The sequence below is a fragment of the Strongylocentrotus purpuratus genome, unplaced genomic scaffold (genome assembly GCF_000002235.5).
Source record: "Strongylocentrotus purpuratus isolate Spur 01 unplaced genomic scaffold, Spur_5.0 spur5_scaffold_16, whole genome shotgun sequence".
In the NCBI taxonomy this organism is placed as follows: Eukaryota; Metazoa; Echinodermata; class Echinoidea; order Camarodonta; family Strongylocentrotidae; genus Strongylocentrotus; species Strongylocentrotus purpuratus.
Window position 1 is genome coordinate 20,528,832 of NW_022145601.1, and position 13,446 is coordinate 20,542,277.

General features: G+C 37.4%; 1 protein-coding gene across 2 annotated transcripts; it reads right to left on the reverse strand.

The window, feature by feature from the left end:
- Nucleotides 1-340: 340 nt before the first annotated feature.
- Nucleotides 341-11,181, reverse strand: LOC578677. 2 transcript variants are annotated; one of them, XM_030987017.1, is made up of 10 exons: nucleotides 11,000-11,181; nucleotides 10,453-10,849; nucleotides 8,166-8,213; nucleotides 7,184-7,395; nucleotides 6,488-6,577; nucleotides 5,430-5,580; nucleotides 3,579-3,764; nucleotides 2,845-3,141; nucleotides 1,481-1,683; nucleotides 341-679 (listed from the first exon to the last, which is right to left on the reverse strand). In XM_030987017.1, exons 1-10 carry the CDS (start codon nucleotides 11,048-11,050, stop codon nucleotides 527-529), a joined length of 1,788 nt encoding a protein of 595 aa, XP_030842877.1. In that variant the 5' UTR covers nucleotides 11,051-11,181; the 3' UTR covers nucleotides 341-526. The 2 variants fall into 2 exon arrangements, with proteins under 2 accessions (XP_030842877.1, XP_030842878.1); XM_030987018.1 differs by having other exon boundaries at nucleotides 10,963-11,076.
- Between the last annotated feature and the right edge of the window lie 2,265 nt (nucleotides 11,182-13,446).

Here is a 13,446-nt window from a genome sequence, read left to right on the forward strand (position 1 = left end):
TTTTTTTTTTTTTTTTTTCGAGAGCCAACAAAAAAAGAGCTCACTACCCCCCCCCCCCCCCCCCCCCCCCCCCCCCCCCCCCCTGTTTAGAAATTATATATCACAACTACATATTCTGAGATTTTCATTGTCGCAGCTACCATTGTACGGCCGTAGGCGCTATTTGAAATTTATCAAAATTTACCGGGAGCACCGGTAAATTGTTATATTTCATTTTTCTCGAAAGCAGAAGTGTTTTAGGGTCTAAATTTTTAGAGCTTATACATCCACAGGGGCATCCAAATATATCAAAATTGTAAAGAATCACCCAATTCTCAAAATTTCCCAAAACTTTGTATTACCTATAATAAAATCTTTTCATATAACATTCATCTTATTTGATTGATAAATGAGTAATCATTTCCCAACAAATAATCTTACTAAATTATTCTATTTTGAAACCAAAATGCTGATGATTCTGATTAAATAAGATGCTTTAAAACTGTTCCTCCTATATTCTTGATTCGTCTGATGTTCTTTGCCAAGTTTAACTCCGTTGGTAGTAACAGAAATAAAGCACTATGTTGTGACCGCCATCCTGCAGGCCTTCATAGGGATGTATGGCCGTCTGGCTGTCACCGTTGTTGTCATCTTCGTTGTCCCAACGAAACCAACTCTTCGTTACTGTCATTCCGTTGACCTGTGGGCGTATGCATAAAACAAACATAGATAGGAGGTTCGATAAAAAGTGATTTTTTTTAAGAATCCCCGCTTTATTATCCAAAACTATCAAAGAACTTTGACCAGTCTCTTGGTTTCTGGTAGTGACAGAAATAAGTACTACGATGTGACTGCTTAAAGAAAAATACATTTGTGACGCTTATGATAATATATCTTGCATTTAAGACCTATGTTTACGTAGATTTGCTTTAGGCTTTTCAGAAAGTGTCGGGTAAACTGACAATAAGAGGCAGATGATGAGGGGTGTATTTCACAAACGTTACCCCAGAGTCCTCGAGAATTTAGCCTTGATTATGTACGGAATTTCGTATAACCAATGCAAAACCTCGGATGGGAAGACCCTATAATTGACGAAGGAAGCCGGCCAAATGAAAAATACGCCTACATAATACTTTTTGTTCTCCCTTTTTGCTCCCCCTCCAGTTTTCGCCAATGTTCAATATGTTATGGAAACAATGGGTCTCATATATAAAATTAGCAAAAGCTTATGAGGCACGTAATGCTCTGTGGGGGGAATTAAACAGTCGTATCTATGCAAAGCTTCCCGTTTAGTGGAAAAAAGTTTACGTCCCTGTACATATTTCCGAATTAAGTAAATAGATCATCCTGCTATTAAATATGATATAATAGTTGTCACTTATTGAAATTATCAAACAGACGAATTAAGCCCCAGGCTATATAGACAACCATCTCCCATCTGCTTGCTATGGTTTGGGGTGTCGATCAACTATACAGAGTAATGCGGCTGAGAATAACTTACCGCTTGGCAGGTCGAATAGAGAGGGAAAAGCATGAAGTTGTCTTCGGTTGGGAGGAAGATTCCTCGGTCGGTCACGCCATCACTTCGACAACAGAAGTAGAGTCTTGTGTTTGCTCCATAGTCTCCGGAGGGTAACGTTCCCGAGGCGCTGTTTACATTGTTATCATCCTCATCGTCCCAGTATATGTTACCTTCTGTGAAACCTATAAAGAAAGAACCAGACCAACAAAAAAGAAGGATAACCCTGCATTGCTTTGGAAATTAGGGCTTGAATATTCACGAAATTTCGTTACACCCGACTCGCAACGACGCGAAGATCGAGACGCGAAGACCCAATGTGACGAAGTTAGCCGAGTTGACCTACCATACCCGGTGTCAGTAATAAGTACCCACCTTTCTGAGTTTGTGGTATGTCAAACAAGGCAGAGAACAAAATGTAAAATATCTTCCAAAAGAGTACTGCTAATGATGAGTAATAATAATGATAATAATAAATATAATGGTGGTGATAATGATAATACTGATTCATCTTGAGGACCTTGCAATAGTTTTTACCCCAGGAGTTGCCAGCTACCCATTTACACGTGGATGGAGAGTGTCAAAAGTGAACTATTATTGTTAAAAGATGTTGCTAGGCTGGGATTCGAACGGTAGACCCTTGGACTGAGAGTCATGTTAATTAAACACTGTACCAGGATACTTTCACGTGTTACTTCTCATGTTAAAGATAAAGTTGAGTTCTGGTCATGCGAATGCATTGTGAAAGAAAAGGTGTGGAATGGATCAGAAAAAGTTGATCATGTAGCATGTAAATATTGGTGTGTACTGCAAGGTTCTGGAGTCATCAAGATCATAATAAATCTGGTTCAGTCTTGGTAAAGTAACAAGCACTGTACACATAAAAATACATATGGGACTACACAAATGGTGTCGGGGGCTACTTACATTGATTGCATTATCCTTCTATGCTCATTACTCAGCCAATATACAATTTCTACTAAAATTGTTTGGCAAATGACATCTATTTGTAATCTTGAACATTCAGTGTAAGTTTCGTTTGATTATGTGAGAATTCATTTTTTTTTTACCAGAACTCGAGTTTATTTTTAAATAGTAGGGTCCATTTCTTTAGAGATAAAATAGTATCTTATCTGTTCGATTTTGCCTAAAATAAATGTGGTTAATTCTCTTTTTCTTTTTTGTATATGTTCTGTCCTACTGAAATTGTATTTATGTTTATAGTTTTATGATGATGATGATGATGATGATTATTATTATTATTATTATCATCATCATTATTATCACTGTTATTAATTCTATTCTTCTTATCGTCATGATTATCATTGTATTGTGCCAGCACATACCTGTTGGGCAAGTGTTGTACTTGTAGATGCAGTAACTCCCTGGTTGCCAGCTCCATTGCAAGTTGGAGTCAACGATACTGGTGGTCTTCATGCAGAAGTGGTGTCTCATGTTGTTCCTACTAAATGAACCTGCCAGGTTCAATGGATTACTCCACTGGTTGTTGCTATTGTTGTCCTCTGTGTCGTGGTACCGGTATCCTTCGGGCCAGGTGAACTCGCTGTCGGGACACCCGCTGGTAGGTTTAGGGAGACCGTAGGTGCCATCGGGCCAAGTTAGAGGGATTAAGACTAGTCCGTCTGGGATCGATTACAAAAGAGACAGAGACTAATGCTCCTGAAAGCTTCCTTAGTTAACACATTAGCTGTTTTCTTTGCCTCTTTGTTTGCCAAACTAGCATTTTTCAGAAAACTTGGACTGGAGAGTCTATTAATGCATTAATAACCGTAAATCATTAGATGACAATACTTAGAAATTAAATTTGATTTGACTGAAAAAGATCATAGAAAGAATAAATATTCTGAGAACAAAATAATTGCAGTACTCGATTATCGCATCAAGCTCATACGATTTGATTTCTTTAAGGTATATGAAGAATGTCTAAGTCATGGATTTAAAAAGGAAGAATGTGCAAGCCTTACCATAGTCTTCGGGTTTAATCCCCAGAGCTTAATTGATCCTAAAAACAGATCCGTAGGACGGGTAGATATCAATTATTCGTGAAAACTATACGTACCACCGGTTCTTTGTGCTATGGACCTATAGTTGGCATATCCCTGCATAGCCGTTAGTACGTTGCTTCCCACACTGGACCGTTGGAAAGAGCTGGTGCAGTGGCCAGAGTCGAGGTAGGAAGACAGAAGAGTCCAGTAATCTTCATCGAACACCTCATGCATGCCAAGCAACTCCAATTTAATGGGCTCTACGGAGAAAATCCGATTGAGGGGGGGGGGGGAGGGGGTAGCATTAAGATTTCTTCTTCATCATCATCAGCATAGTTGTCATCATCAACATCATTATTTTCATTATTATCATCATTATCGTCATTATCATCACCATCCTTATCGTCATTATTATCATCTGTATCATCATCATCATCATCATCGCCGTCGTCATAATCATTAATATCATCATTATCATCAACATCATCAGTAGCAGCAGCATTGCAATGATCTGTCAAACGACAGGCTTAGTGTCTCAGTCGCTTTCATGTCCATGATTGTCTCTCCATGTGGTACGATCTTAATCTAACCGTTTCATTTTCTGTATCTTTCTACTCCATATTTTCCAAAGATAACCAATGATATACTTTTTCGAGGTCTCCAAAAATGTCTAAGCCTGCATTAGATTGAACATTAAATGCAACCCACTGCGTAGAACTACATTATTTTGCTACAACGTGCTTATAACGTGTTAAGAATACGGCAAAGGCAAAAGACAAATTCTAAGACATGTTTTCTTAGACTAAAAACACACGTCTTAGAGATGTATTGAATTAGAGCCAGCCTGGTCTCGGTGAAACTACATTTGCCCTTGCGTCTATTTCTCCGTGCTTTTTTTCGTCAAAGGTATAGGGTTAGGAGAAAAATTGCTTATACATATTTTGAATCTTGGTGCTGGTCTCGTCGACATTACATTTGCCCCTGCGTCAATTGTTCCCGAGCTGTATTTCGTCAAAGGTATAGCGTTAGAAGGAAACTGTTTTAGATGTTTATTGAATATGGGCCCTTGTCTCGGTGACACTAGATTTGTTGCCCCTGCGTCCATTGCTCCGGGCTGTATTTCGTCAAAGCTTTATGGTTTGAAGAAGAATGTCTTAGATGTAGTTTGAATGCGAGCTCTGGTCTAGTTGACACATTCACCCTTGTGTCCATTGCTCTGGGCTGTATTCCGTCAAAGGTATAGGGTAAGGATAAGGGTTGTGATTCGGTTTTAGGTAAAGCTTACGGCCAGGGTTAGGTATAGTGTTGGGTCTAGGGTTTATGTTTAGGGTTCGGTTAGTGTAGGAATTGACGCGCAGCAGTTGGAGCAGGGTATCGTACAACCCCTAGTCTGATCATTATATCTGTTAACGCCATGTACAGGTCTCACATGGTCCCTTATAAATTAACTGCCACCACAAACAACCGAACAGTCACATGGTGTGATTTTCAGTTATCACTCAATAAAAGTGTATTTGGTCTAGATTGTTAAATAGTTTTTGTTTAACCTTTAGCATTTCCAGGAAACGAGTAATTTTTGCTTTAATGTAATTTAATAATTTGGGAACACCAATCTGGGAGACAGTGGTACTTTTGCAGTATATTGAAGACCTACGATGTCCGTTTCTTTAAGTTGTTGTAGTAGAGTTAATTTCTTCTCGACCTTGTCTTTTGGTTCTCATTTTGGTCTCCTCAAACTTTAACACAGAGTAAACTTTTGTATTGATGTACCTAGAAAATATAAAGAAGAGGATGTGGAATTGTTTTACCCCCAAAAATTGTAGGACAATCTGAATTTAGAGGGCTAATCTTTTTGTCACCTTGCGAAATACCCTAGTAAACCTATTTAACTATGTACCTCAGGTCGGTATGAAGATGGGACTCACCGTTTAGTGAGCTGCTTCCAACCGTGTAGCTTGAGTAAGTGCTGCCGAAACTTGTCCCGCTCTCCATTCCACTGTTGAAGCTGTCCATGTTGACGGCAATTGAAGCACTGTATCCTTTATAGGACCCTGAAGCACTCAGGCTGGCACTTACCTGTGTAATGAATATTGATCAGATTGAAACAGGCGCGGTTCTAGAAGGTCCTCCTTTTTCACTTTCTACGTGCACATCCTTTAAAATGAATTTACATTCTTTTGTTGTTAAAGTCCCGAATCCCCTCTTTAATGCCGCTAATGGATTTTTAAGGATTCTTTCATAGCTTAAGATATTTCTTTAAGGGTTTCTCCATTCATTTCTTTCCCGGTCATTGCTTTAAAATTTCATTGCAAACCCTTTGGCAACTTCGCCATTTTATCAAAATAAAGTACTCTAATATTTTTCCTCCTTTCTCCTTCGCCCACTACATCATCGTTAATAAATCTATCACACAAACTGTGTGACCATGCTTCTCTTCTTGCCTCTCTTACCCCTATCCTTTTTTCCTCTCTCTTATTTTTCTCTCATCTTATCAATATTCCTGACTTAACAATTATTATCAAATTCTATATCACCGTTAAAATAAAAAAGGCGATTCAGAATACGACTGAGAGTTTCACTGTTATCATCTTTTACATTGTATTATTGTGTCTCATTTTTCAGCGCCATATCACTAGGCGTTCGATTTTAGTATTGTCACACCATTGTTCATTTCCTTACTCTTTCTTTCATTTTGATTTTGGAACCCACTTCGGACTTGGGTTTCGTGCGGGCCCAGGCCCAATTCTATGCAAATGCGTACGCATGCGCTAACTAGTCTACTCAACAAGACGTTTCGTTATTTACTTAGAGTGTATTTATGACTGCAACATGTCTATGCATACGCAATATTTTTAATTTATATTTGGAAAACAGTGTAGCGACATGGAACCATTTACATCGCGAGCAAAACGTATTTGGGTGATCGGTACACTTCAATATATGATATGAATAAATTAATAGATAAAAGTAATGAAAACCTTACCTGTGTCGATGCGTATTCGATAAAGGACGACTTGCTCTCCTCATAGTTGGTACCTTCTCTGGTTCCAAGGTCCACCTCAATCACGACATGCTGTCGAGAGAAATCACATAACACACAATCAGCCTCAGTTTTACACTTTTAAATCTCGTTCCGATATAACGCGATTAACCACCGCGATTTTATATGTGGCCTAAGAGTGTAGGCCTATTAGAACCCAGGGACGGTGACCTGTTGGTAGACGAGGTGACAAGCCCCACGGAAATATTTAAGAAGTATCGTCCATACATTTGAAACAAAGGCCAATAATACAAAATATCATTTAGGATTAAGAAACACAAATTTTGATAATACAAAAAAGTAAATGTGAGAAGGGGAAGCTATAAACCCTAAAGTAGGCTTACTCTGGACCGAAATTTGTTACTGTTCAACATTGGAAAACCTTTAAACTCGGTAGGCCTATTACTGAAGAGGTCCTAATCAGGAACGTAGCCACGGGGGAGGGGGGTGGGGCACGTGCTTCCCAAAATTTCCAAGATAGGTTGAACTTTTTTAGAACCCTCCCCAGGACGTCGATCGATTACATGTATGTGCCCACCCCCCCCCCCAAAAAAAAACAACAAACAAACAAACAAACAAACATCAAACTCTGGCTACGTCCCTGGTCCTAATTGTAAAAGACATTTGCATATATTTTACCGTTCCCCAGGCTTCGAGAAATTGCATGTAGGCAGCTTCATTGTATGAGTTTGGGAGACTGCAAGCGTCAGAAACGAAGCCATTATTGAGTGCATAGCCATTGGGCCGAGCAAGTTCTGTCAGGTAACGCGCGTTACCGAGGTTCCTTATCGTCTGAGTAGCGAAGAAGACAGATCCTTGACTAGCCATCCGATTGGAGATGGTTTCATAGCCTGCAGAGAAATTTGGCATTATGACGATTTTAAACGACGTTAAAATAGTTATAAAGTGATTTTTCTTCATGCGTCTCCTCAAAAACTAAAAGCATTAAAAGCCATTGAGTAAAAGATGATGATGATGACGATGATGATAATGATGATGATGATGATAATGATACGAAAAGCAATGTTGAATTTGATGAAGATTATGATGATGATGATGAGATTGAATACAATGACGTTTTTCAAATAGCGAATTAAGAATTTGATACAACATAATGGTTACGACGTTCAAAACATCATTATGATAGCCCTGGCAAATTCTGCGGCCACATCATGCCAGTGCTCCCTTTAAAACCAATGTGAAAATCTTTAAAAATGTGCCAACCTCTCCTAGCTCCCCCTCCCATTTCAATATTTCATTCTAAAAAAGAGCTCGTAAAAACCTCTTTCTTTGCTTTGTATCAGTTATTTTCGGAACTGCTTTTTTTCGAATAAATGAATTGATAAATAAACAAATGAATAAATCAATCCAAAAGTCAAATGATTAAGAAAAAACAATTAAATGCCCTCAACCCTTGCGTTAGCGTATCTTCACACCGCTGCTCGTTGGAATCAACTAGTACGCTGCACTTACTGTACAAACTATCCATTACACTACTTGATTGTTATGCATATGTTTATTTTCTGTGTGTATTAGTTGGGTAGATGCTAATTTGCCAAATGCCATAAAGCCACGTCCAAAGGAGAAAATACGCATGTTCCCCAGAAAACGAAATACTTACGTGCACTGGCTGCAAATTCAGCGCTCGCGAAAACGCCACTGTATGACCCTAAAGAGACAAACGATTGGGGAGAGATAAGAGAGTAAATATATTTTGCGAATAGGCCTCAATATTGGCGACAAAATCTCAAAGACATGTTATATCTCAAATATTCAAATCAGTTTAAAATGACTCGGTTACATTGTTGAAGATTGATGAAGAAACTGCTTAATTTTTGTATGAAATGTTACTTATTATAGTCCTTTTACAGTACTTACCCCTTAACATGCAAACAATCCTGAAAACATTCTCAACCACAAAGGTATTTATGGTTTTCTTGGAAAGCGTCACTGTGTGACATCCTCTAACAGTAAATTCTCCTAACCAATTTTTGAATTTTCCCAACCGTTTTTCCATGAAAATAACACATAAGCCAGGCTTTTAAAAATCTTTTAAAACTTAAATGTCAGGAATAGTATATAAAGCATATTCATTGCTTTGTGACGATTTACATTCACCTAAATTGTAATTAAATTGTAACAATAAAGTTGGGAGAATTAAGGAATCGATCAGATCAGTTTTTCTCAATTTGTAATCATTAATAATGGTCTCTTTTAGCTCAAACTTTCAGATTATCCTTATTTGTACACCTAGCATTGGAGTCACTATCTTAGCAATTTTGTACTCATTTATTTGTACTGATGTTGCACATCTCCGTCTCTTCTAGTTTATTTTGCATGTAACGCAATTCATTTCAGAAACTTGTGCTTATGCATTACCAAAGGCTTTGATTACATGTGATAAATCAGTATATAATATACAGAAAAAAGAGGTATCTAAAGATGGTAAAACGTTTTTAAGACGTTTCAAGATTATTTTAACACTTTTATCTGCTGTTACGAATATCTCGAGAAAGGGCATTCCATATATGGAACTTAGAAAATAGAATATAGAGTATGAAATATAGAAAATATAGAATATAAAATATAAAATATAAATATAGAATATAATATAGAATATAAAATGAAGAATATAGAATATAGATTACAGGATATAGAATAACGTCTGACAGGTAATATACGTTCACATTTAAATTGTATCAATTTGTATTGTTGGTTTTATATTTCTTATACATGTTTTATGAGTGATATGGCCTTAGGCCTTCTAGGACCATATGTGTACTCTTTTCAAGACCTGGCAGAACTGCATTACAAGGAACGCGGTACTGGAGGAAGGTCCCCAACATAAAAAGATCCTCTGGACGGTCATGCATTATGGCTCAAGGCATGGGCACAAAGAGGATATTTTTTCTGTTGGGGACCGGGCTAAAATGCAATAAATGATTGAAATTTTATTGCATTTTCTTTGTTTTTTTAATTATGGAAACTGCCCCCTACCCTAGCCCCCACTGCATACAGTCATGGTTCAGTGACGAAGCAATGGCCTCGTAACTGTGAGGCGCCATGATAAAAACTGTGCCGATGTGCTATATTAGTGCCCTTTTGTGGGGCATTTATCCTCATTACTGTCATTTATGACTTAAGTGCGTAGGTCCCCTAGTTGATAAGCATAGTATCATACACATGCTTTAGCAGTCACGCAAAAAACACATTTGCAAATTATTATTCAATTAAATCTCAGAATGTATACTTTTATCTAAATCTATTTGGAATCAATTATTTTTAAATAATTCCATAAATTGGGGTAAAACAAAAATATTCCAACTATATGAGCGACAGTGTATTATGGAAATCACATATTGGAAGTGGCACAACATGAATTATTTGTGGCTTTTGCTGTCTCCTTTACTAGCCGAGCTTTTGATTTAGATGATCTTCGTCAGGACTATATACAAATGAAGGTTTGAATGGACATATATTTGTACCCACCTGTATACATTAGATAAATATAATCACATATTTGTTGGGGTATACATATACATTTATAATTTATATTTAGAGATACATATTAAATACGGGTCACGTTATGTTTATGAATAATAACGATGTAAATAACAAAAGATTGCACTACGTTATCTTCATTAATAGGACATAATGTCTTGCCAAAGAGCATTAGTGCCGCGGCGGGACTCGAACCGAGGACATTGTGATCCACAGTCCGGTGACATATTCACTCGACCAAGACACCTCCACATTTCTTCCTCTCCCCCCCCCCCCCCCTCTCCTCTCTCTCTCTCTCTCTCTCTCTATATATATATATATATAAATATATAAATTTACTATCTCAAGCACGTCATAAATTTATTGTATTCTTTTAGAATGAAGTGATCGGATAAATATCTACTTACCAGATACATCAACTTGTGCAGAAAGCTTGGATGCGTAACTTTCAGTACCATGAAAAGTGGTACGTGACGACGAAGTAACGGAACTGTCTCGGGAGACAAAGTACACCTCATCCGGAACTCTATACGCATTGTTGCTCGACAATTTCGATTCGTCGTAACTCAATTCGAAGATCCGTCTACTAACCAAGAGGCCCGGGTCTACCCCTCCACTGCCAATTTCGCCCCCTTCTGGGTTACCATCGAGGATGTTGTAGCCGATGCCGATGAAGGTGATAGCGCTGGGCGTCGGTTGCACTGCCGAACTGTCTACAGCGATCGTCGTCACCATCAACACCAGGATGGCAGCATTTTTAACCCCGCCAAACATCATGGCTCTTAATTCAGTTCGTATGGGTATCTAAAGAACAATTAGTAAAGAACTTGCTATTGAGTAACGATTGCCATTTTGCATCAGAATAAAAGCAAATGAAAGACATAAAAGGGAAAAATATATACAAGTCTAGAAATTACCACTGAAGAGATCTTCCTTGTTTAGAAGTGATCTTACCGTGCAGCTTGCTAAAACTGTGGAGGATTCTGCCAAAAGTGATGTCAGCATCGAGTGAAGTCATACATTTATTATGGCCCAATCACCAGAAACAACACTATTTATTCTTTCGTAAGCCTCATACTGGCGCTTACAAATTTCCTTGATGGAGTAGCCAAGTTCATAACCACGCCCAGTTCATTTCTATAATGACTAATCACAAGGCTGACACGATGAAACCCGACTTCCTCAATCCTCTAAAAATTGGCCAATAGTTGACAAGGCCAACTTCATAGCCACGCCCAGTTCTTTTCTATACTAACCAATCACGACGGCTGACACGATGAAGCACGCCTTCCTCGACTTTCTAAACGTTGTTCAATATCTGACGATGCCAACTTCATGTTCACGCCGCACAGTGGGCCAGGGAGGAACCAAAGTGCGCCAAAACTAAGTTTGGGTGATTTATTTTTTTCAATTTTTTTCTTGCCCAGTTGAAAGGTAATACATAGAGGAATACCTCAGTGAAATATTTAATTCCGGTATGCACAATAAGGGTATAAATTTACTACTTCAAACAGCAAAATCCTACATATTCACAGTTTTAGTGCAATAGTGACTTATTTTATAAATCTTTCAATTCAACATGAAGTTTTTAAGTTATTGATATGAAATTGCTCTCACATATTCCTGATAGTTCATTATGTTGAATGAATGGGTTAAAATTAATAGAAACACAATCTTCATGATATATTATAGTGTAATTCACTGAAAAATTGACTAATTATCCATGTTTTTTTATGAATCCAGAAGAAATGTTTAGATCTTCGCGAAGTACCGCTTAAATTTTAATGCCACCATTTTTTCTGATGTCTAAGCTTCAAGTTGATACCAAATTTGGCTGCCCGATTTTGCCCGTTGTTATGTTAGAGCCGATTTCCCTTGCCACATTGCCCCGAAAAATGTGGGGTTTTTTTTGGTCCGTAGCTGAATCATGAACGATTCGTGGTGATAAATCACGGCGCGAGGGGGCGCGTGACACCGTCTTGTTCTGACATCGCGGACCAAAATCAACACATTTTTTCGGGGCAATGTGGCAAGGGAAATCTCTGGTATCTAAGCTTTAAGTTGATACCAGATTTGGCTGCCCGATTGTGCCCGTTATTATGTTAGAGCCGTTTTCCTTGCAGAATGTTCTTTAGAATGTTTTCTTCCCCAAGCTAATGAAAAAAATATAAAAATTCACATTCGCCAATTTTGAATTTTGGCACACTTTGAGGCGATTCTGGCCCACTGTGCGTCTGTTCTTAAGGACCAATCGTGACAACCGGATGATCAAATGAAACCCTTATCAGTTTGGGGCCGGAAATTTAAATGTCAAAATTATTGTCGCTAGAAGCACTATAATAGATAGATAGGTAAATTATATTTTATTGCATCTTTCCTGAATGGCAGTTTCAAAACTGAATTGCACATGAATTTCACGAATTGGATATATACATTGTAAAAAACTTACAGAACATTTAGTTAAAAATTATTTAAACGTGTCATGTTACTACTGCCTTAAAACCGTACAAACTTATAAAACAGTTAATGAACATAATTTCAACCAAAAACAAATGGACTAAGACAAATTATAAAACAGTTCTTTGTAGATGTGGCCTGGGTATAGTGGTAAATTAATCAAAGATAGCGGCAAGAGCAGTATGAACATTTAGTTGTATTTGAAATAATTATTCAAATTGAAAAGTAAATAGCACTTCAATATTATTAATACATATCGGTACGATAGCATTAAAAAATATACAGGATTTCAGACATTACAATAAATATAAACATGAGCAAATTAGCCGTTATTATACAGGCGAATCAAATTTGGAATAGGACTATTTTGCATGCGACTGGTTTTACATTTAAAATCCAGAATTTTCTTTGAATAATCCGGAATTTTCTTCGAAAAGAAAATTCTGGATTTTAAATGTAAAACCAGTCGCATGCAAAATAGTCCTATTACAAATTTGATTCGCCTGTATAATAACAGCTAATTTGCTCATGTTTATATCTATTGTAATGATACAACTTGCTTTTTATCATTGGATATTTGAGTGAGCCAAATTTAGGTATGGCTTGGCGTTATTTTGAATAATCAAAAATTGTAGATCTTTTGCTTTTTCTTAATTCAATACAGCTATTATTTCTTCCACACTTTTTAAAATCCTCCATTTACTGTCAAAATATCCTTCAAACGGATTACTCCACTATGACACCATTCTTTATAGAACAATGGTATTTTATTGAAAACATATATTGATTTGTGTAAATGGAGAATGAGTGAAGATGCAAAATGCAATGCTTGTCAGGTAGATAAAGATACGATACATGCCTTGGTAACGTGTAAATTGAATAAAACCTTTTGGACATGTGTTACCTGGTTGGTTAAAAAACTTTTTCACAAGCATGATGTCATT

Excerpts from the sequence above, each read along its gene's own strand:
- LOC578677 (XM_030987017.1), bottom strand. The coding sequence starts at position 11,050 with ATGCTGACATCACTTTTGGCAGAATCCTCCACAGTTTTAGCAAGCTGC. Across the intron at positions 3,142-3,578 it reads CATAGCACAAAGAACCGGTG|ACGGACTAGTCTTAATCCCT; the intron begins GTACGTATAGTT and ends AATCGATCCCAG. Across the intron at positions 1,684-2,844 it reads GTACAACACTTGCCCAACAG|GTTTCACAGAAGGTAACATA; the intron begins GTATGTGCTGGC and ends CTTTCTTTATAG.